The sequence below is a fragment of the Spea bombifrons genome, chromosome 11 (genome assembly GCF_027358695.1).
Source record: "Spea bombifrons isolate aSpeBom1 chromosome 11, aSpeBom1.2.pri, whole genome shotgun sequence".
Taxonomy (NCBI): Eukaryota; Metazoa; Chordata; class Amphibia; order Anura; family Pelobatidae; genus Spea; species Spea bombifrons.
Window position 1 is genome coordinate 8,741,711 of NC_071097.1, and position 24,953 is coordinate 8,766,663.

The 24,953-nt window shown below is 37.2% G+C and overlaps 1 protein-coding gene across 1 annotated transcript; it reads right to left on the bottom strand.

Annotated features, from left to right (window-relative positions):
* Positions 1 to 610: 610 nt before the first annotated feature.
* On the bottom strand, positions 611 to 18,468 carry DRGX (dorsal root ganglia homeobox). Its single transcript, XM_053451134.1, has 6 exons — positions 18,435 to 18,468; positions 16,423 to 16,523; positions 13,169 to 13,270; positions 6,483 to 6,652; positions 5,662 to 5,783; positions 611 to 1,297 (listed from the first exon to the last, which is right to left on the bottom strand). The coding sequence occupies exons 1-6, from the start codon at positions 18,466 to 18,468 to the stop codon at positions 1,035 to 1,037; spliced, it is 792 nt and encodes a 263-aa protein (XP_053307109.1). The 3' UTR covers positions 611 to 1,034.
* Between the last annotated feature and the right edge of the window lie 6,485 nt (positions 18,469 to 24,953).

Consider the following 24,953-nt stretch of genomic DNA (forward strand, 5'->3'; position numbering starts at 1 on the left):
TATATATTTATAATATTATATATATATATTATATTATATATTATATATATAATATTAATATATTATATATATTATATATATATAATATTTATATATTTATATATATATATATAAAGCATTAACAACGATTGCCAAACAAAAAGCAGAAGCTATAGGTAGATTTAATTAATGAAATTGTGCTAAAAGTTGTGATGATGACAGTTCCTCTTAAACGTCTTGTTATAAATATACATCAATTGGTGTAATATCATGTATTTCTGTAAACACAGCTTTATTCAGTCAATGAATTAACTAGACAAGCAGCTCCCTCTGCTGACTTAACGTTGATACATACCCATCATCATCAGATGTGTGTAGTATGACAAAAAAGTACATGTATCCCAGCAATAATTTAAGTTGAATGGCAGTGGGAGGGGTGATTTTGCAAATATCTCCACCCTTTTAGTTCATAAAAGTATTGTTGCCTCCACACACTCGATATTTCTTGTAGATACTAAGAGTGTGGTGGTGTCATGCTCTCCAAAATAGTTCATAGTAGTATATGAATATATGCTTGCAAATCTCTGCAGGCTGATGACAAGATGTGCTCCTGCATCAACAATTTACAGATCTGCTGCATTGACAGGATTAATCAATGCAATAGTTATCTTCAAATAAAATGACTATATAATTAATGCAAAGCTCTTCAGAATGATGGCAAAATAGCTCTTGTGTTCACAACGTACAGTCTTTCAACACATGGAGGTTTAATCAATCATGCTGTTACACATAATGCAAAATATCCACACACACACAAAAAACACTTTGAAACATAAATATATAAACAGACTTAATAAATAGAGCTCACTGGTTCTCAGTCCATCATGCTATGGTTTCCAAAGAGGAACATATCCAGTCTTAATAGCTGGCGGAAGAAGTGGCATAAGATATTCATCTTTCAGCTGACACATACTTTGGTCCAGTTGCCCCATAATGCGAGTGTCAATAAGTCAAGGTCCTCACTTATTTTCCACATGTATTTTAGGCGAGATGTCTCATACACCCTTTTCATTAATTTTCTGTTCTTGCTCCTGTGGGGCTCTTTCTTGCCCACTCTCTAGTGATGTAGTTGTTGGGGACCCTGAGCTATTCCCTGGTGGAGGCAGCAATTGTGCAGACTGAAGCACAGCCTCAGAGTGCTCTCTTGCCTTCATTCGAAGAGCAGCCACACTGGCTGTGCGATGACTTTGACAGCTATATGGTGGCAGGAAGGAGAGAGCCAGAGGATCAGACACACAACAAGAACAAAGAGGGGCTCCTGGAGGAAAGAGAGAAAAAAAACAGTGCCTGTAAACAGTGGATGAGTTTTATAGTTTAGCATGAATGCAAGTTGGGATCCATTTAAGTGGTAACACTCAAATACATGAAGTCTTTAAAAGCTTTATGCTAAAGAAGGCCCTAAAACTGATTCAAATATGCCAGGTTCACTTCTTAAATATTAATGTTACAGTTAAAAGATTTTTATAATGATGCATCTAATACTAGTTACAAAACGCACAATCCATACAATAGCTCTCCATCTTGCATGTGTTTTTGTTTCAAAATGTATGTTAAAATCAATGATCTTTTTCGTAGAGTCAACAGACAGCTTTTGGGATGGTTGAATCTCAACTCACACAATCCTCAGCCAAATGTGAGACCGTAGCAACTTGTCAACAAACCTCAGTTATATGCAGGGATCAGACGTGATAACATAACTAGAGCACTCTCCACCTGTTAAACCTCCATCCCCAAATCAAAAGAGACATTTAAATAACTGTTGCTTAATTTATCTTTTGGGGGGTCAACGTTCAGACCGAATGATGATTAGTGTCAGCAGAGCTGTAACTCACAAACTCAGTCTGGTGGAAATCTGTATTTTATCTTAAGATTCTATTTCTTCAGTATACTTATGGCAATTAATCCTATCTTATGTGTGCCTATGATGTGATATGGTGTGTTCTGTCACCTGTCTCTAGTACTTAGCTCCGGGAAATAAGGTGGCACAATATAAATCAATAAATAATAATATTTATCTACATTTAATTAGAACGACCTGTATAAGATAAATTCAATAAGGGGTTACAGGGCTTCCTTTTTTATTTGGGATGGAATTTATGAGAAATAATGGGGGGACTACATACAGGTTTCAAGTACTATAGCACATACACAGGAAGTGTACCTAAGTATGCTTTTTGCTTCAGTAGGATCGTACAGCATGAGGAAGAAAATGAGACCGGACTTTAATAATGCATGCAGTAAATTGCATTGGAGTCCATACAAAATCTAAGAAAATGTAAACTGTTTATAAGGTCGTCACCTAAAACTTCTAAATTGTCGGGGCCTCCCAGGATAAAAAATATACCCTTAAAAATAAAATCAATGATATTCAAAGTTATATGAATACTTGTTTATGTTTCAAATATTTTATTACTTTTATTATGATTACCTTTATGTTTCATTTATCCAGTACAGTGTATACTTCCCACTCATAGCCTCAAACTTAATTGGAACTATATAAATAAAGTTTACTGAATACTGCCCCTGGATTTCATTTAAAAACTCTGGTCAGTTTATAATAATAATAATAATAACCCATCAAATGCACATCCTTTGCATGTGGAGACTAGGACAGGGTATCCCTGGGCTGGAGGAGGTGCGGCTAGTCTGGATGGTTCAATTCTAGGTTTTAAGACCAGGCCTAGCCTGGCCATCTGGCAAACTAGAAAAATATGGCAGATTTTATTATCTTTATACACCTATATTAAAGATTGCCTTTGTACTTATGACAAATATTTGTATGTCCCATGCATTACTTTTATTACTGTGATTGATTGCATTTGCTAAACAGATTTACTTTTTTTTGTGGCCTGACTGTTGTATTCTAGATACAAATTGACAGAAAACGATTTAGTTGCAATTTCCTTTCCTGTTGTGTTTGGGGTTTCTTGCTTACAAGATAATTTATAAATCAAGACCCCTTAGTTTGCCTATCCAAAAAGCCAAATGTAGTTTGCTGTTGCTAAAAAAGTACACACATATATCTGTTATATAAGTTATTTTATGCTGAGCAACATTTTGGCATGAACACAGATACATTACTGTTTGTATCTCAGATTGACAACTCTGAGGTTTGGTTTTGATGTACAGGTCTCTTGGCAATGAAGAGGTTACCTAGCCATTAGCTGCAGATATACTGCTGAATCAGACCATTGTGTGGTGAGATCATCAGAACAGATTAATACTTAATGTAATAATTTAGCCTGCATGCAGGGGAGGGGGATCAATTCAGTGAGTCTGACAGGAAGAGTCTCCACACAAACAAAATCTCACCTCTACAGCTCTGATGAAAACAAATCGACCGTTGGAAATAAACATTAACTCTTGCGCACCCAATAGGACTGAAGAGTAGCTACAATGACTGTCAGACTAACAAAGCCCTTGACCCCTGTATTGCCTTTGAGTAACCAGCAAACGGTTTGCAAACTCTCAGAGTTAATTATGGTTTATTGCACCATTTTAGCATAGTGTAATTAGTTGTATGTCATGAGATTTGCAGAAAAATACAGTCAGGTGTGGACTACCCATTGGGTAAGTGATTGACAGTGCCTCCCACCCAATGACCACTGTCCTCCAGGACCAGAACACACTGAAGATCCCACATTTAAATTGCAGATCATAGTACTGTTGGCTTATATGGTCATTAGCATATTTAGGAACTTCTCAAGGTAGGTTAGCCAGAAATGCCCCCTTTTGTGGTAGGGGCTTCTCTTAGGCTAGCCCCAGGCAAACTTTAGTGGAAGAGAAATGGGCAAGGAGAAGAATAAATTGAACAGGGATTCACCTGAAGAGTCTGGGGCAAAATAGGATAGTTCCCATAACTAGAAACTAGAACAAATATGTGATATTATGAGAAGATATATAGGAGAATACATTGTAAGCTTGTAAGCGTAGGGCCTTCCATTCCTTTTACCCATATCACATAAAGCTGTACTAATGAACAATGCATATTATTATATTCTGCAGAATCCTTTTCCTTTAATTTGTAAGGGGGACCAAATACAAATTTAGCGGGACCACTAAGCTATCGTTTTCATTAAAGTCCATATGATGGCCGGAGTGTCCCTATAATGTTAATTCACCACAGATCCAAACTGGGTAAACAGCATTGAATACTGAGGAGGGATGAAAGTGGAGAGAGAGCTGTGCAAATATGTGTGTGTATGGTGTTAGAGCGAGCGTCTGTTACTGTATAGCAATAAAGCGTATATGTAAGTGTATACTGTTAGTGTATGTCATTGTGCCTGTTTGTGCATGTTGCTGCTTAAAAAACTCAAACCTTATTCAGTCCTTGGTCTTGTTTTAAAGTCAGGATGGCCATATGCCTATCCCATGTATGTTTACATTTCTTTACTGTCTTAACCTTTACCACTTCTGCTATTAACCACCTGCTTTGTCTTAGATCAGTTAGCATTAACAATGACCTGTACTTTAAGACAATTGAATTGAACTTACTTCCATTGCACAGTATTCTAATTACCCTTGATGAGGGTAAAAAAACAAACCTGAATACATAACAGGGTGCAGACACCCCGTACACAAACACACATAGTCCTTTCTACGGCATTTGTGGTATCAATCCTACAGATGCTGAAGGAGGACAAAACCTGCTGTTTCCCAATGAATAAATTGTCAATTAATTGGTTAGGGATTCTGCTGGTCACTAAAGAATTTGACAGCTGGGTAAATCCACAGGCACTTGATATTTTATTAGTAAGGAATTGCAAAGACAATTCTACAGAACCACACCATCAGCAGTGCATCCTGTTCTAGCCTCAATCGTACATTAAAACATGCTTTTACAGTGATGTCAGAGTATTGTGTAGAAAGTCCATGAGGATGTGTTTGTTTCCTGTAAGAATGCAACATAACACCTTGCTTGTGGGGTTTGGGAATTGTGCCAAAACCCCTAGATTTTGCAATATTAGTATTACTTCATACCAAAGATGAACGCCCAAAACTAAAGATATGTAATAAGCCAGTTATCAATTGTAGAGAACGCTATTGGCCATTGTTTATTTTAAACAAAACGACAGTATAATCCAAACTATTTTTTTGTAACTTTTTTAAATGGATATTGGAGGCCATTTTGCATTATGTTACTTATCCACATAAAAAAAAAAAATAGACTCTTAAATTTCTTTCTCCCTCCGCTGCATTTACTTTCACAGGGCGTACACGATAGAGAAAGTTACAATTTCTGATACTCTTTGCCACGCTGCCAAGGCCTAGATCGGCCAAAACTTAGTCTAAAAGGTTTTTTTTAAGACTGAGCAGACGTTGTTGTCATGTATGTTTCTGATCTTCTGCCTGCTTCAGTTTTATTATTGTAATATGTTTTCACTAATTTTAGAGTGGATTCTTTTTAACTCTTGCTATACCTCAGTATTTAAACTTGCAGGGTCGTTGACACATGTCTAGTCAAAATAAGTGTATAAAGATACGTATCCCAACAGTAGCTTCATAGGATCTTAGTATTCAGATCAAGATTTGATTTTAAAAATGGACCATGCGGGATAACAGCAATTTAAATGCATTCCTACAGCATAACCAATGCCAGTTGGCGAATGCTTGAATCCTTACCTTTCAGAGAAGCCACATGTGACAGAGCCTGGGCATAGCTGGCCGTGTTAAGGAGAGCTCCGGGCAAACAGGATGGGAAGAAGGATGTGGCTGGGCCCACTGTTCTCTCATGTGACATACACCTATATGAAAAGATAGTCATTCATTGTAATTGGTTATCTGTTCGGCACCCTTACAATCTAAACAGTTAAAAAAATGTTTTATTTGTTTTTGTTTGTATTATACAATGTTTTAATAGTATTACTATTAAAACATCATATAATACAAACAAAAACAAATAAAACCTGTTAAAATGTTGTATTGATCTGCATCTACATTTATTAGAGCAATGTATTTGTGTCTGCCATTGGAGAACCATCAAGCATTGTATTGCTTGATAACAGGCCCTGGTTTATCAAATCTACTTTTTCTAACATGTGCATGTTGCAATCAATTCAGTAGCTGAACATTCTATAAAAGATCACTTTTGTAATTGAATATAATTGGCACGGTTAGAAAAATAGCTGACCCTTTTTGAAAAAAAAGAATACATGCATGGCATCTTTCATTTGGTGTCATATTTTCAAGACACCACAACTACCATTAACCTTAATTATTATTCATTCTTGAAATATGTAAAATCATCATTGCTGCATTAATATCCCTCTAGAAAGAATTAGATGGTTAATTGTGTGTTGGCACTAGTCTCCGTTGACATACTATATATTAATTGTTTAAGATGGAATGTTTTAAATTCAATAATAGTTTTGTCTACTTTCAGTGAATCCATAAATGCCCTTCACACCCATTATTGTACGTGTAGAAACCCTCATTATATAAACCTCTGCTGTGAATCCAAGCTTTCCTTTTTGTTCCTTGTAGATTCTCCAGATGAAGGTGAGCTAAGATTTATGCTAGGAGAGGTCATATCTGATGTTTCTTTTGTCCCTTCCTGCTCACAGCTGCCCCGTTCAGTTTTTCTCCACTTTGCCCGCCGATTCTGGAACCATACCTGTTAATTGGAAGTTGAGAAAAAAATGACAGCTATGAGAATTATTACCTTATTTTCATAGATTTGTTCCTTGAGTAAACAAAACACAGGTACTAACAAATTGAAACAAAATGTAAGGAAGCTGGCTGCTCATAAGAGTAAACAGTTTATAGAATATAAAATATCAAAAGTTTTATTGCTGCTTACTGTGGTCAAGCTGCTTTCTGATTTAGAAAACGTTCTAGATGAAAAGCGTGCACCACATACATCACAGTGTGGAAGTTACAAATTAGCTATTTTTGCTATGCAAGAAATTTCACGGGAATTCTCTGCTTTTGTTTCTAAAGTATACACATAAATAGTACTATGTACAGCTGACCATGGGATTTTTTTCCAGAGGGGAGTGCAAAATATCCTCCCCACCATTCCCCTCTTCCACCCCAATACCTCCTTAAATCATCCTCATTGCCTATGTTTGTTGGCTCAGGAGAAGGGGTTTCCTAGTAGAAGGCAAATGTTAGTTGCTCGTTAATAGAAAGAATGATATGAACGTGGTAGTAGTAGCTGCGCACCAGCCTGTACCTGCATAACACGAGAACTTTAATCCTTAGTTTCCAATAGCTGGGGTCTACAAGTCCTATGGTGTTCAGCCAGTAACATGGGAGCTGCAGTTAGTGTGTAGTGTAGGCTACAACCCCAGTCCATAACTAGAATGAAGTTCAGCCTGAAGTATGGCTGCTAAACATTATTATAGATGCCATCAAGAAAAGTTAGTATTGGTAATGAAGACTTATTCTAGCCCCCCAAGCACAATCTACAGTTAATATTCCTACTATTGCTGACTCAACAGCATGGGAGTCGCAGTCAAGAACATTTAATGTTGTGTTGTGTAAAGAAGCATTCTGATGTATTACAAAAAAGATGGTTGTTAGAGAGGAGTAAAAAAGCGACATAAAGGCTCGGAACTGAAATAAAACACTTGGTAGTTCTCCAGTATATGTGGTAACAATTGGCACTTAATATGCTATTATTATTTTTGTCATGATTTTCAACCAACTAAAAGGATTGCTGACAATCAAGAGATGTGCATTTCACAGCAGCAGCAGTGCCAATCCATAATGACTAGTAACTAACCATTGACACTCCAGTTGTACTCACTTTTCCATGAAGTATTAATTAACTCAATATATGTTTAATGTGCCTATGTGTCTATGAAGAAGCAGCTGCCAAAGTGAAGGGGAGGAGACCAGCTAGAAGAAGAGAGCAGACCAAACCTATCTGACACCAGAGGGTGTACAGAATTAAAATATTTTTTTTCTTAATACCAGGTGTTTTTTCTGCCTCTAGTTAACCTACTCTAAACCATCTACTGTTTCTCCCTCTCCTGCTGCTGCTCCAGTGGGCTTCTTTGAATTGCCCACTCTCAACCCTCACCTCCGGATGCCAATGCACATGACCTCTTCATTCTTTGCCGGAGCATGGCAAATGAGGGTGGATGAAAACACACAGGGAATGGGGTAGATAACTTGTAGATAAGACAAGTTAGGGTACTTTTATCAGCAGTGTTATGTGTTATCACTTTCACTTAGAATCTCTAAGATAGGCTTAGGTATCCATAATTACAGCATAGGCTTCATTATGTACTGTAGTGCCTTGGGTATTGGTGGTACTACTCCCGTGATTAGTAGTAGCACCACACACAGAAATACATGCAGCCAATCAAAAAGGAAAGCAAAATGATGGGACTGTTTCAATCAGTGGACATTTGCTCAAGCAAAGTGGACATTTACAAAACAATAATTTGACTCTGTATCTTCACAATTAATAATAGTTAATATGAGGGCTGAATTAGCCACAAGTTGATCAACTGCATTATCTATGGAAACTTAACTACATATAATAAGTGGAGGCAATACAACAACTGCTGCAGAATGTGTATGTACACTCATATAAATTGTTTTGTATCTATTCAAGAAAGTGAGCCCTTAGAACACTAACTACTAGTGTGCTAAGCATGTTGAATATAAATAGATGCAAGGTAGTTTGGGCATGCTAGTGGTGAGGTATTTATGAACAGAAAATCACAATAATGGCACTGACATTTGGGACTGGTGTTTTCTCCAGGTTCTGATATGGTTTCCCAAGTTCAGCCTTGGCTTACACATTTTCCTAAAACGATTTATTATTATTATTATTTCTTTGCTTGAGCAATACTGGCATTGCTCAACATCATCAGGGATGTGTTAAGGCTGGTTCACCAGGTGCACACCACCCATTGACAAAGAAAAGCACACAGAGGTGCTTAAAGTTTGTTTACTGGTAGTGATAAAGGCACTTTGTGTCAGCACAGCCACATCCTATTATTATGCCCCATTATTTGACAAAATGTACACCAGGAAGACAATATAATTCAGAACACACTATCCTGTGGTAACCAAGAAACAGCAAAGAAACAGATTGTCTGTCGCATCTTTGTCTCTTTGCAACACACACTCTGGCACACATAAGTAAACAAATTCACTTATTCATACACTTATACATACACGTATTCATACTCATGGACAAACAGAGAGGGTACTTCTCCTGCAGATTTTTGTCCGCTGTTTGGACACTGTGCGAGCAGCTCAGTTTCACCTCAGGGACACGTGATGTAATGTAATGTGTCCCCCCCTGGCTTCCTGTCTCCCCGTGCCTGTTCACAATTTTTTAGAAAGGGCTCTTCTGACCTGGACCGGCACAAGGAGACAGGAAGAAGGGATCACAGGGGTCACCCAGCCCCCATGTAGTTACGCCGCTGGCATGGCAAACTTACTCTGAGAATATGCCTGCACCAAAGAAGTCGTCCAACAGCAACTGACTTGGTAGTCACAAGGCAACTGTCCACTAGGCATAAACTAGGAGCCATTTGAGTACTGAAGTGGTAAATAATCAATGTGTCCTGACCAACAATCTAGGACTAGTGCTTACCTCCATGAAAATCTACAGACACCCCCCCCTCACCTCAGCGACTGATAATAAATATTTCTGTAAATTTCTCTGAAATACTGGCTAGAATAACCATGGACCATGCCTAAAGTTGGAGTGTAGATATGCTAACTTTCCTCAAGTAGAATAAATACTTATGTCCAAGTGTTATATTGTTGTAGAATAAGTCTGGTAGAGAGAAGGACAGAAGAGCTCTACAGAGGGTAATGTTAGTGATCAATGAATGTTTAACAGTGACACATAGTACTTTACTAGTTGACAAAAGAATCAGACTATTGGTCCACTACTGTGGACAGACTCCAGTGAGTATTGCACACAAACACTGGTAAGCAGGAGATGTGTTTGGTCAAATGGATCTCCTGCAAGTCAACGACCTGGGAGGGGGGAAGCAGGTAAATCTGTAGTGGGAATTCTGGTAAATACCCTTATGCATTTGCATTAATGGGACTAATTAAGCTACCATAGTGCCATCGTGCCTCAGCTACTCAACATAAATAAATCTTATTTAAAGTGTATTTAACAGTTTTATTAGATGCTCAACTTATGGTTGTGAAATAAATAGACATTGAACTTGTTGCAACTTCTGTGAATATGTGGTGCTCAGCAAAAGATGAATTTGCAAAGCAAGTTTAACGTATGCTATGCCCAGGCTCACAGCTGGACTAGCAAAGATCCCCCAGACCCTCACACTTTAAGACCAGTAGAGGCCTGATAACGGTTAGATAGGCATGGCTGCATGCTACATTGTGGGTAAACTGGGTGAGTGTGTGGTGCTGCTAGAAACAAAGAGACAAGAGCGTCCCACTGAGCAAATGCCTTATTTGCCATATTACCAGTCTGGGCCCGCATAGGCTACTGAATTTAGCTATTATGTGCAGCAAGCTTTAAGGTGCACATTTCATGCAGTAATAGGCAATAATTAAATATATCATGTCCTGCTGGAAGTTTTAGTCCTACCCACTGAGTCAAATAAGAAATGTTCTACTTAATTGTCTAAGTGTTATATTTCAGTGATACAAATGAAAGGTTTGGTTCAAGTTCATTGTCACAAAATGTACAAGTCGGGACTGCTGCTGAAGAGAATATGTCGTTAATCATGGGGGGATTTTTTATCTGTGTATCAGCAGTGAATAGGTTACTGGTGGTCTACAAACACTGGGTGTTTATTAGTTATCAGTAATTAATGATTCTCGTTATTATATTTAAGTAGCCTTTAATCCCATGCATCGGCAGTCGCTGAGTAATGAGAATCTTTAGTCTAAATTTAGGTCACTTGAGCAGAAGCTTTGTCTCTTAATTGAGCGAAGGTCAGAGCTGGAAGGATCTTTAATTGAGTTATTTTTCATTATCATATTTTAATGACTTTGCACTGGAGGGCTGAGGAGAAACTCGTTCATTTCCCCATTTAGGGTTTTGTTTGACAACACAAGGCTGTTTTTCTGCTGCACATTAATCTTCATTGAATGGATGAGAAAGCATATAGAGAGCACAACCCCCCTCACCCCCTCCAAACCCTGCCCCTAAACAATTTCTGCTCCTTCATACCTCCCTTACCTGGGCTTGACTGTCAGCTTTTTTTAGGACAAAATACTTCTCTTCTCCGTATTTCTACTTTTTAGGATTTTTGAATAACTGGGGCTTATTTGAGCCACCTACCTAAAACACGTTTGTATATATTTGTAACTGCACCATGCTAAACACAGTAAATGTGTACAGCAAAGCAAAACAAGAATTGTTGTCACTACAATACCGCTTGCTGCTTCTCTCTTGGCCACTAATTACCTGATTTATCTCACTTTCAACTGTGGTTGAATAACAGAAGGTGGTATGATTGTAAGGATAGGGGATTCCGTATGAATTATGCTGTCTGACTAGAGCACAGGTTTTGCCATAAGAAGCAAAAATACGCTAAACACAGACTTTTTTTTAGCTGGCTCTCACTTTAGGCACATATCTGTTATCAGTTCTAAAATTATTTATGTTGCGATGTTTTATTTCTCATGTTCTGAAAAACATGCCTGTAAATTAAATTAGTTTTTTTGGGGGGGAGGGGGCCAGATGGCTTAGCACTCTATATTATGCACAGATAAGACTCGGAGAGGGCAGAAATTCATTGGAGGCCCCTGCCGCTAGTGGACCTGTGTACCAGAAAACTATCGCTTAGAGAGCTATGATAATGCTGAGCCTGAATTGGGAGCTTCTGTTTTTTTTATTTTCTGTTGCAAGGAAATGGATGTTCTCTGATGCAATCCAGTACCTTAGAGACGTGGACAAATTAGTGTTGAACATTATCACTAGTTAATTATGAATGACCGATTAATCAAGCTAATCTAATATTCCACATTATGTTGATGTTATTAAAGTGCATGGTGAGAGTGACAGATAGCCTTCATTTGCTCTCAGTGGCCAAATGTGCTCTGTGAACTGATGTCAGGAGCATTTTGAAGAGAGTAGGTTTGCAGCTATATACTGCATGGTCTAGAGTCAAGCCTCTGAGCCTGATTTGCTTGCAAACCAAGTAATTTCAGACCCTCAGCAATATTGTGGTTTCCATTTGCAATATGCCAAATTTAATTTATTCCAATTTAAATCAATTTCATATATTGAAAAGTGACACATGCACACATTCGCACCACACATATTTGCATGTTCTGTCCCACTGAACCTTATTTCACAGATGAAAAAGACAAAATATGCCATAATTAAAATCACTATTTGTAATCTTCATATATTTTAGTCTATTGTATAGTAATTTGCAAAAATATAGATTCCCCTTTTCCATTACATATAAAATTCAACTAATTTGTCTTGATTAACAAAAAGTCCTCATCTAAGCGCCAAAGGGGTGGCCCACCAAAACTTTGCAATTCATCCATTGAATATTATTAATAAAAATACAAACAATTGTATTATTATGTGTGTGTGTGTGGGGGGGAGGTATCATTGCACCCATAGCATTTAGGTCTGGAATATGTTTTCTGGCATAGGGTGTTATCCTAATTGAGGGTTCCAAAAGGTTTCACTTCCTTCATATTTGATGCAACACTAATGATAATCTATTTATTTAGTATGGTATGTATATATTTGACAATATTATATTCCTGTAGAACAGTAGGACTCCAATTTGAGGAGTGGAAGGGCAGGAAAAAAAGTTACACCTTGCATTCTTTCTAATATATTTGTTTCTAATACAAAATTGTGTCTGGAGATTACAGTTCCATTGAACTTCCTTAAATACATTTCTAGAGTTACATTTCTGCAAAGGAAATCATATACAAGCCTTTCCATATGCTACTATGGAAATTTCATCTCTCATCCTCTGTCTAAATTTAAAACCCTTAATAAAACACATAATGAAAGCAACTAGACAATCTCTCTGTTTTCAATGACAGTTGGGTTAGAACAGACTTCTTATTGATATCATCCTTTCTCAATTAACATTCTCATTGTGTTTCATTGTCCACTCATTTGCTGCAAATTGTAAAGCACAAGAAATGCTCATTCTTCATGAAACGTTATTTTTGAACAATTTGGATTAGCAGATGTACTTACCTGTACTCTGGCTTCTGTAAGGTTAATTTTCATTGCAAGCTCTTCTCTGGTAAATACATCTGGATAATGTGTCTGAGCAAAAACAGCTTCTAAGGCTTCCAGCTTAAAAAAAAAACCCAAAACAATCAGCTATCAGCAGGGTGAGCTTTAACAGACTAATTATAAGGAGATATCAATGTTAAACCGTGCAGGGTGTAGCTGGTAGGGAAGATGCCTTAGCTCAAATAATGTGTTTTAACAAGATGCAGATAAACAGTTTTAATAATGGCTGCTCACATTGCATCATGTTATCACTCTCTGTTATATTTACATGAAAGGTAGAGGGGGTCATAGTCGTTCTGTCACAGTATAGACCACTGAAGGGACCTTAGGATCAGAGACAATACAAGTGGATCTGCAAACAGAGCTGGATTATGATGCCCCAGGCCACAAAATTAGCGCCCACGAAGCATTGCCACGGGCCCTAGTTTAAATTATATATGGCATCAGTCCATGGACACACAGCAAGGCAGTAACCTCCTTTGCGGTTTGTTAAATCTACATATGCATAGAATATGACTCTAAGGTTGTAAACAATGGACCTGATTGAAGAGATCCGTGTAGAAAAAAATGAATGGGCGCTAAGTTGTAACAAAGTAGTTAGCAATTAAACTCTCAGGGCACACAGTCATAACAATAGCGTACAGAACTGTACAGCGACGCTTGCGGTATGTTACTTTGTATTACCTCCCAACAAACGCTATTTTCAATTAAAATTCACTGCTTGTCAAATTATATCAGAGCAGAGCTCCAGGCAGCCAACTAAGATCAAAGCAATTGAAGAAACAAGTTCAATTAAGCTAAACTAGCCATTAAAATGTGTCCAAATACCCTTAATGTAATGCAAGATACAAACAAGTAATAGAGATATATTTTAAATCATACACCTTGCCACTTGATGTACCTTACAACTGTTTTGCATACATGTGTGAATAGTAATTAAACATGTTTATTATATCTACATAAATATTTAATTCAGAAACATCGAATCAGATAGGGACCATTAGGCCCGGCAAGTCTGCCAGTCGTCCCAGTCCTTGGTCTCCTCTTAGATTCGGGATAGCCATATACCTATCCTATTCCTTTAAAAGTGCTCCAGTATTGCAAGGGTTACTTTTAAAGTCTTTCCACAGTGTTAGATAGATACATTTCTAGCAATCAAAAGTTTGTGATGTGGGTATAACAGTTTTGTAGGAATGCTGCCTGAAAGTCGGAAATTATAAAAAAAAATATTCTGAAAGAACCCTCGCGATCCTGGCACATTTTGCTTAGGTTAACAAAATTCAGCTATTAATGTATTAATTGTTAACATATGCACGTATGCACTTCATAAATTACACTCTTCTGTATTCCATTGTAATTCTGACACTAATTAAATTTAATCTGACACTTGAAGAGTTAATTTGTGTGTGTTAAAGTGTATTGCAACTAAGGCACTTGTCTACACATGTTTAAGCCTGCTTTCTGACAGTCTGGAAAATCCGACTAAAATGTATCTTTTTAACATGCGCTATATAATTGTAAAAAAAAAAAAAGTTTAGCGACCATTTCCTAGATTCTACCCATGAGAACTTGAATGCCAAATGATGCGGAACTCACCCATGTCTATTATATTGAATATTCTATACCAGTTATGTGAAATATTTCCAAGAAGAGGAAGACCATCCTTAAGATGTATATGCTAGGATTAGATTATTTTCAATGAAGGATATGATTCTGGTGGAATGTATCGTTTTTCTGCCTTCAAGTCAAACATTTTTTAGTTTCCACTTCTATCTATTCACGTGAATCATGCCTTTTCAATTTTAGAATAATTTGAGATATGACGTTCCAATTATAATATCAAATAACCCATACAAAATAAATATTTAATACATATGTATAATGAATGTAGAGAGCTTGAACTGGGAGTTTAAAAAGTCATCTGACGGAACATAAAGAGACAGCACCAGATTTCTCAAATATGTGCCTTTTCTGATACTTTGCAAATTTATGTAGTTAAAAAGTCTATAAACGCAGGCTTACAGGCTTACTTAAAATTTGGACATAGTAATATAGGGTATGTCTTATATGGTATGGCTTCTCCAACAGCAGCACTTTATGTAAGGGTTTATGTTTATGTACATGGATGTAATATTTTATGTGGATGTGTACTTCTGGGTTCACCAAAGGTACAGTATTCAAGTTCAATGAGTAAAGTGTCATGTAAATCATGTGTGTGTGTGTGTTTTAACTAATAACTCTTTCAATCCCTTACATATGTAAGAAGTCGCTCAGTTCTGGGTAGAATGAATTGGACTAAATCACCTTTTCTTTCCTAGGAAAATCAAATTGCCAACGTGATGCATTTAAGAGCACCTGACTAAATACTTTCAAGAAAGAAAACTAACAAATGTATCTTTACGATTAACCAAAATTTCATCAAATACACGAGATAGAGGAGACATATTTCTTTAGTATAGGAATCAGTGGGAACGTTGCAGTTACTTGCAATTCCGATATAATAAATATATCTTACTATATCAGAGTATGTATACCTTATTGTTAGCTGTTATATATATATATTTGTGAATATATATATATTTAAATTACAGGATTTTTTCAGCCAGAACTGTTTGCACAAATTAACCATCTGTCTGCTGAGGGGGTTCGGTAAATCACTCTCTTGAGTTTTGAGCCTTTGTAAGATTAAAGGGCTCACAGGAGGCCTCTGGTACTTTCGTAACCTAAATAAATAATGAATGACTTTTTTTTTCTTTTGCTTTCCATTACCTTGCCTAATCCAATTTAAGAAGGGTTGCTTTATCTACCAGTAAACCTCTTACCACTTTAACATATTCAGTAACTTACTTTTTTATGACCTGATATAAATCAACAAACATTGTTTTAGAAACGTGTATTATAGAGTATGTTGGATTAATAGATAAAACATGTGTTTCCACATCGCACTGAAAACCAATACATTTTTTGCGTTTTAGTTCAGTTTTTTTGAAGGTCCTGCTTCCATTTTGAACAAAGATAAAATTGGGCAGGAGCTGGGCCCAGTATGGACCATAAGAGGGATATATAGTTGACAGCCCAGCTTCTGATGACTGTATTTTTTGCGTGCCAGCTAGTCAGAGACTCAATTGGCAACATAGATTTTAAAAGTATTCAGTCGCTGGACTCCTATCTAACTCAGTCCCACCCATAGTCCATTTGCCCAGTATTTGTACCTGTTGCAAGGTGAAGGTTGTTCTGTTCCTCCTTTGTTTCCTGCGTAGAAATCCATCGTCAAATTCAGCAGCAGAGTGAGCCCCAAAAGGAGCAGATCCTACTGTCAAACAGGACAAAGTAATTAGAAACTCCCCAAAGCACCAGTATTCAATGTTCTGCAATAGCGAAACCCTCTAAATACAGATAAAAGTTTTTATCCGAAAGACACGAATGATACAGTGATTGGACGAATATATTCGGAAACAATGCAAGCGCATAATGTGTCATATCGAGAAAACAAAAAATGTCTTAAATTAGTGGCATCCAAAAAAATAAATAAAAAAGCACGCACGCTGAAAAAGGTTTCGGATAATAGGTGCATAAATGTGCAATAAAATACCTAGACGGTATAGTTCAAATTCCTTTCAGGTACAGGTATTATTAGCTACTAATATTTTTCAATTTAAATATTTATTCATAACATGCGGACACAAGACAGTGTTGTGTGTCACCTGATATACACCTAAATTATGCCATTGATGTCTCATTTTCAGCTAAAAAAAAGGATAACAAGCTAATAAATGTTATTTTATTTAACAATAGAAATAATATTTCCGGTGCTTCTCAAAATGATTTAAGTACTGTGAATGTACAATTCTGGTGCTGCGCTAAAGCTAGGTTGTTAATTTATCAGAATGGATTCGTTTGCTATTTTTTATAATCTATACACATAAATAAAACTCAGCATACTGACATACAGCCGACCATTGAGGTCACGTCGGGCAATTTAATTATAGACTGGAATTTTGCGCTGTTTGAAACGTGCAATATTAGGAAACACGCCGTAAATGTTAACAGTATAAAAAGTGCATTTAAATATATATATTTATCCTTATTTTTGCAAAATAACTTCATAAGATCTCTCATGTAATATGTATATATATATATATATATATATATATATATATATATACATATTACATGAGAGATCTTATGAAGTTATTTTGCAAAAAATAAGGATTCTTACAAATATATATAATGGGACATTACCCTATAACTCCTGCTTAATTGTTTCGAAATCAATTTGCCACTCATTATTAGGGAATTGTGAAAATGCGATATATGTCGCACCAGGTTTCATATAATAAATAGTATTAATCTCTAAACAATTGAAATTAATATTACTTATTGCTCATAAAATAATAAAAAATAAATAAAAACCATTTCTCTTCAAATCAAGAAAGATAAATGGGTAGCCCTGAGGGCAAAACAAGCCCACAAATTGTGTTTCTAGAAAGACCAAACAGAGGGTAAAAAAAAAGATTTAGTGTTTAATTAATGACGATAATTGATTGTATTTATTAATTAGCAGCTTTGTTCAACCTCTTACTTTGCACCTGGGGCAGAAATTAGGACCGGGATTGCAATTTTATTTTAACCCTTTAGGGCCACGCGGATCAGAATCGCTTTATTCTATTTGTATTGTTGATCCCGGGGGGCACCGAAGGGGTTGTGCGTCCTTTTATGTGTACACACAATGTTTAAAAAACAACATGAAAGATTGATGTGATGGAGACTTGGTGGTAGAGCAAAAATGGTCTGACAAGGGATTTTTGGACATTGAACATCTGTGTAGTCAGATCAGGCTCTTCTGCCCCCAGGCCCTTGTGAGCAGGTGGGAGAGGCAGATTTTCCTCTACAAAAATTCCATTTACACCCCCGAGCCTTTTACTGAAATGAACGGAGGACTTTCTAAAGCCCTGCTTCATATTTTATGCAACATTAGTTATCACCACATCAGAGAAAGGATGATGCTGTGGAAATGAAAAGAAAGGCTTTAAAAGAAAATGACCAGACGTTTGGAATACTTTTGTTTACAGAGGATGAAATGGTATTTATTAGATATCTGCTGATATTGCACTCCCCTTCAACATATACGTTAGTTCTCATTAAAATAATACTTGGTATTGTAAATGTTTATCACAGTTCATTGTTCAGAGTAAATCAAAGGTGTAGGAAAGTAGATACTCACCCTCCAGCTGCGGTGGGCAATGGAAATAAAACATTTCACCGGATTCCCACCCTACAATTATATTCAAAATATATAATGTTAAAATTCACTTAATGACCCTGAGCATTATGCATGCTTAATATTATTGAGGAAGTTGTTATTGTGAAGGTTTTATAGGATTGATCCAACGTAACACACTGCATAGAATAACATTGTAGGTAAATCTCTAACTTTCTACAAGTTAGTAGGACCCAGTCAAGTTTAAAGAGTAAATATACATCATCCAAATAAGCGCATATAATATATATATATATATATATATATATATATAAATAAAATATATTTATATATATATATTGAAACAGTTTAATTGAAGAAGAGACCACTAAGGTCCCAAAAGCTTATTACATAAGTCACACTTTACATCGTTTTCGATAGTGACCCAAAAAAGATTTCACCTTGCAATACAGACTCCACAGTTTAATCTAAAAAGAAACAAAAAGAAAACTATACTTATGGATCTTTATAGCTTAGAACATGTAAAGTATAATTAATTTAGTGTATTTCATATGCTATAGATTAGAACAAGCAAGTCATCATATCAAATATATATATATATATATATATTTATAAACATAAACTGACCTGAAGGGAGCGGTATGTAGTTGTTGGATTCTTTTTCGTATAAAATATAATTTTTCGATTTTTCAATAGGTTGATCCGGTACTTGGAGGTAGACTGAGCTTTAAGAGATTCGATTTAGTAGAGTGTACTGGGGGCAGAAGATCCTGATCTGACTACACAGATGTACAAGGAGGTGAGAATGATCAGTGAAGCAGGTGCTGGGGACCAGAATCCAAGACAGAGCATCAAGGTCAGCATCGGATTGATAACGTCCCAGGGATGAGAAAACTGGCCTTCAACATGTAGATGTTTAGAAGAGAGACCTGGCATGCAAGAGGTGGAGTCGATTTTGCTAAAGGCAATTAAGAGTGGATTTAGCATGCAGAAGAGAACTTTAAATAAGGTTTAGCCTTATTGCAGAGAAAGTGTCATTGAGTTTTAAAGTTGGAGGCAAAAAGCATTTTGGAGTGAAAGAAAGGTGCCGAGGTTGCTGTGAATGAGCAGCGCTTAGTGAAGGTTTTGGGCTCATAGAATGATTGCTAGAAAGGTAAGGAGGATGCTGTCCGTCGTCAAGTGCGGTTGCAAGAGCAGTGTCTCAGCCCTGAGGAAGACCAGCTGTCAGTCTGTGGCTGGATGCTGCTTGCCTCGCCTTTCAGCACTTGCTTTTATAATCTCCCGCATAATTTGCCTTAATCGGATTAATTGCAGCGCTGTGTACAGTCAATATCATGGATAGGTCTGCCGGGCCCCTCTAATGAGTCACGAGGTGCTGTGCGTCACCTATCAGCAAAAGAGCTGCACTTTATAAGGCTCCCTATTGTGCTGTGCAGGGCATTGCTAGGACTGGACAGACATGACTGAGAATGGGAGGACTGCTAGCTCCTCTAGTCAATGGCCTTTTTGAATGATCAAATGAAGGGGCATGCTGTCCATGTGTTTGTGTAGACGTGATTAGGATCAACTGACCCTAGTGGCAAGAGCCAGCTCCCTGACGAGTAAACACTGAGATTGTGTGTGTGTGTGTTTTTTTTTTTTTACCGACAGGGAGTGAAACAATGACTGTATGGGTGAGAAAAATGAGAAAGGTTTCAACTTCCCAGGTGGATCGTGGATGGTAATCTGAGTGAGTAAATAGTAACGGAGAGCGTAAATAGTAATGGACTACAGGGACTCGTGTTCCCGTGAGCGAACAGCCCTCTTCTTGTCTGTGACAAAGATTGGTCGATGTGCCTGGAGGAGCCTAGCCTCTGGCTTGCATATGACAATCAGCCCTGTAATTTCTAATGTGATTTTTTTTTTACTGCACTCTTTGCACAAGGCTGCGCTTTGTAAGAAAAGTTTGATTTTGTTCCCGGCATGGGGTCCTCGGATTTATGGCTTCTCCTCAATGTAAATAGTATGCAGCGGCACTCTAGCAATTACTTTTTAAAATACATTAGAGACATGAAGAAATGAATGGAAGGGAGGGCTGCAGGGGAGGTATGGATGGGTGGAGAGCCTCACTCAGCTTTTGTGTAAACTCTATAAAGTGTTCGAGCTTGATCGAAATCAGAGAAGCTAGCGATTGGATAAAATCACATAAATAGAAAAAAATGGAAAAACAGCATAATGGTACCTAATTGGTTCTGTAATAGCGTTTCGCAACGATAATAGCCGGTTATGGCACTCTGAACTATTAAGAGCTTCCCTGGCGCATTGCCTTGATGATATTAAAGGGGAAATCTAATGATATTTTGGTTATTAAATGCATGTAATTAATTTATGCACCACTGAAAATAAAGTTTGTCTGACGCTCCACTCAAGAAACATCAGAAGATCGAAAGTCAGACAGCTGTTGATATGTCCCTGAAGTCTGCTTGGTGTCTAGACTGCTATTTCTGGGGTCAGGCAAATGTAGAGTTAATATTTTATAAATGACTTTATAAATGATTGCAGGTCTAACTGGTGAAACCGGTGTATCTAAACCTACAGATGCCCTCCCAAGCCACCTGCTTTTATATTTAACACCATAGTAGTCAGACCACTTTAGTGTGGGAGGGGAAGTTTTTTTTAGCATTTCATACTCATGGACAGGTATCTTTATAGTAAGTGAGCTATTTGGGCATTACAATAAGACCAAGTCTTGTGCCATCTCAATTGAAGGCTGATATTTTATTCGTGCAATTGCCCTTTCACATCAACTTTGCATTTCAGCTTGTGTAATTTATTTGTTTAATGAACAGAACATATATTTCTTTACACAACTCATGTGTATTAGAGAGGTGGTAAGTAATTTATCAGCAGCATTTTGTTTGTTTTTTTCAGATTTTTTTTATTACATTGTATCATCTACAGATAAAGATAAAAAATAAGGCTAATGGAGAAATCCTTTCAGGGGCCATAGAGGTCTGCAATAGATTCTACCACCCTTGGGCACCCTAAATGTATCAGCAAGCCTTGACACAAAAATTTGCTGCAAGAGTCTCAAAGGAAACTCATTGTATCAAAATGCAGGCCAGAGCTACATGCCATATGGTCTCATATAGCATATTCTCTTCTGGCTAGCTTGAAATTGTATTTACAATAAAACCAGGGGCTAGGAGGCAAATTTTATTACCTGGTACCAATATCACTAATATGTGTTGTATAGAATTTGAGGACAGATAAGAACATTTTGGCTCATCTAGTCTGTCCCTTCTTCCTGATGCTAAGACACAGGCTTTAATCAGTCCTTGGCAGGGAAATGGCCTGTTCATGCCTGGTCCCTGGTCTTGTCTTAGATTCAGGATAGCTCTACGCCTATCCCACGTAGAGTATGGGATGTACAAATGTCCTCACTGTATTAGCCTCTATCGCTTCTGATGGGAAACTGTTCAATTAATCTACCATCCTCTCAATAAAGTAAATCTTCCTTACATTTCATCTAAACCAGTGACCCTCTGGTATATGAAATTGAAGAAAAAAATCGTTTTCAATCTGTATTTCAATCTGTATTTCAATCTGTAACACATACAACACTTGTGGTTCTTGGCATACATTTTATCTCCTTGATACATGCGTGAAACTCTTACCAATGCACATGGCTTAATGATATGTTTTTGTAATTTACTGTTAGAATAGTACAGACATACTTGTAAAAGGTAAATTTGGGGCAAAGCAAAGAGTGGTGCCATCACAATGAAGACCAATGATGTATTTTCCCAATATTTATTATTTAATTATGCAGTGCCATTAGATTCTGCACTAGTGTGCAGTGATGTTATACCTACAAATATAAATTTCATGGCCCCTTTAGGGTTTATCATTTTTACATTGATCTCTCAAAAGTAACTATAGCTTGTAAAAATAGTTTTTTTAATTAGATTTTGATTTTTAATTATATTGATGTATTTATTCTGAGTCATTGCCAAAGCAATATTTAGCATCTTCTGTTTCATGGCTAAAACAGGATAAGGTACTGTAGTATCATTCTCTGTTGATATACTGTATTTGCTCGATTATAAGACAAGGTTTTTTCCAGAGCAAATGCTCTGAAAAATACCCCTCGTCTTATAATCAGGGTCGTCTTATAATCAGACCTCAACTAGGTCTGACTATGAGACTAAGATCCAGATCCCCCGCAGCGATGCAGGGGACCTGGATCCTCCTGTCTCCCCCCACCCACTTTCCAGTACTTCTGAGTCCCCAGTACGTAGTCCGAGCAGCGTGTAGAGCTCTACACGATTCGCGTAGACAACTTCCACTGCAGCCGGAAGGAGGTGCGTTTAGAGCTCTACGCGATTCGCGTAGACAACTTCCGCTGCAGCCGGGAGGAGGTGCCATTATCAGCAGGGGTTGTCTGCGTCCATCGCGCAGACCTTCCCCCGGCTGTCAGAGATCAGAGTTCCCTTGATCTCTGACAGCCGGGGGAAGGTCTGCGCGATGGACTGCAGCGGAAGTTGTCTACGCGAATCGCGTAGAGCTCTACACGCTGCCTGGACTATGCACCGGGGGCTTAGAAGCTCTGGTAAGTTTGGAGGAGGGAGTGTTAAATGGGGGGCATAAGGCATTTCTGGAGGCAGAGTGCTCTGTGAAATGCCTTTTAACCCCCTTAATGCCACTCTGCCTCCTGAAATGCCTTATACCTCCCTATATGCCACTCTGCCCCATAATATGCCTTTTAACCCCCTAAATGCCAGAGTGGCATATAGGGGTATAAGGCAATTCTGGAGGCAGAGTGGCACAAAGGGGGTCAAAAGGCATATCATGGGGCACAGTGGCATATAGGGGGTATGAGGCATTTCTGGGGCAGAGTGGCAAGCCAGGGTACAGATTGAAAAAAAAAGGAAATAAAAACAAAATATTTTTCTCAATCATAGCTTTAATTAATAAAAAAATGTTCACATAGTTTACATGAATTAACATTTACTGGTAAAACTTTTTTCCTATAGGGTCGTCTTATACTCAGGCTTTTTCTTTTTTTCATAAATATTCAGATTTTGGGGGGTCGTCTTATAATCGAGCAAATACGATATTTCTGTACAACGCAGATGAAGTGTTTCCGGTAGCTTGGGCTTGTGTCATGGAAATAAGTAAGATACAAAGCCTTACAGAGAAAAGGGGGGGGGACATATGCTAATGTTTGTGATATAACCTTTTCAGTAAACCTATTACTGGTTAATGTTAATGCTACCAAATTACCATCTAGTTTTCCATTTCTCTAAAAAATCATGTATACTCACTCCTGCTGAAGATTTGGAGATATAAATATAAACAGCAATAGCAATGTCTATGTAAACCATAATAATGAAAATATGTTAATGTTAACATAGGACTGACTGACCCCTCTTTCTCTCTTCTCCTTAGTCTCCCTCTCCCTAGGATGGCTATAAGCAGCCCAGATTTGATTCAACTCCTCCGCAATAAAATGTAAATTGCAATTAGCTCAATGGGCAAATTTGTCTCACATCGGCAATCTTGTAATTTATTCTGGGATGTCAGTCTAAGTCTCTAACTCTTTTTGAAGAGCAAGGTGACTGTTCCCTGTCTACCCTCTCTCCCCATTGTTAATTGGTTCTGTACATGGATCATTGCTTTAATGAGAGGAATATGGGGAACCTACCAGTTTTATTGCACTCATACCACCCTGATTAGTAGCTATTGTTTTAATACAGCATTTGATGTCTTAATAAATTAGCTACTTGCTGCAGACTGGAGAATGGAACAAGAATACCTTGTCCAGAACTGACCAAGCCTTGTTATTTAATAACTCTTACCTTGGTAAATTGACACAACTGGTATGTTTTTAAAAACAATTCTTGGTGTGTGACATAACTTATACAATAAAATGTATGTAGAGTTTCATTGCTCAAAAAAGACTCAAAATATCAAGATTTTCACTCAGGACTTTATCACTTCTTTAGGGATCTTTGTCAAGCCACCAAAATGTGTAGAAAACAGGTTTAAAAGCAAAACCATTCACACATAAATTTCATCATGTAATATCCATTTTATATCCATATACATCCACTATAGTACATAGTTATTTAAAATACAAAATTAAAAACAAGACTTTTGCAAAACAATGATTTTCAATTTATATAAAATTAACTTCATACGGTTCAATGCTCAAATCACAATACATTATAATGGTTCAGCTATAATGGTACATTAAGTAATGAGAGCCCATCATGGGCTAGCTTCACTAGCTGCATATGTACTTTGAGGATAAAAGCTACAGCTACCGATTGTAGGTATTCCTGAAAGTATGAGAACAAAGAAGAAGACAAGTTATCACTAAAACATATCCAAACATAGTATATTAATAAGAATAATAGATAAAACATCTGTATATATAAAGATATGTACAGCACTACAAAGTGACAAACACCACCCAGAAAATTTAAAAAATTATATGAACCCCTGTGGGAAAAACATGTATAAATTCATATAAAATAG

Bases quoted from the DNA above. Each gene is read 5' to 3' on its own strand.
- DRGX (XM_053451134.1), bottom strand. From the start codon at position 18,468: ATGTTTTATTTCCATTGCCCACCGCAGCTGGAGG. The intron at 13,271-16,422 runs GTACAAATACTG...TTTTTTTTTAAG, and splicing joins CAACCTTCACCTTGCAACAG to CTGGAAGCCTTAGAAGCTGT. The intron at 1,298-5,661 runs GTAAGGATTCAA...TCTTTCCTCCAG, and splicing joins ACATGTGGCTTCTCTGAAAG to GAGCCCCTCTTTGTTCTTGT.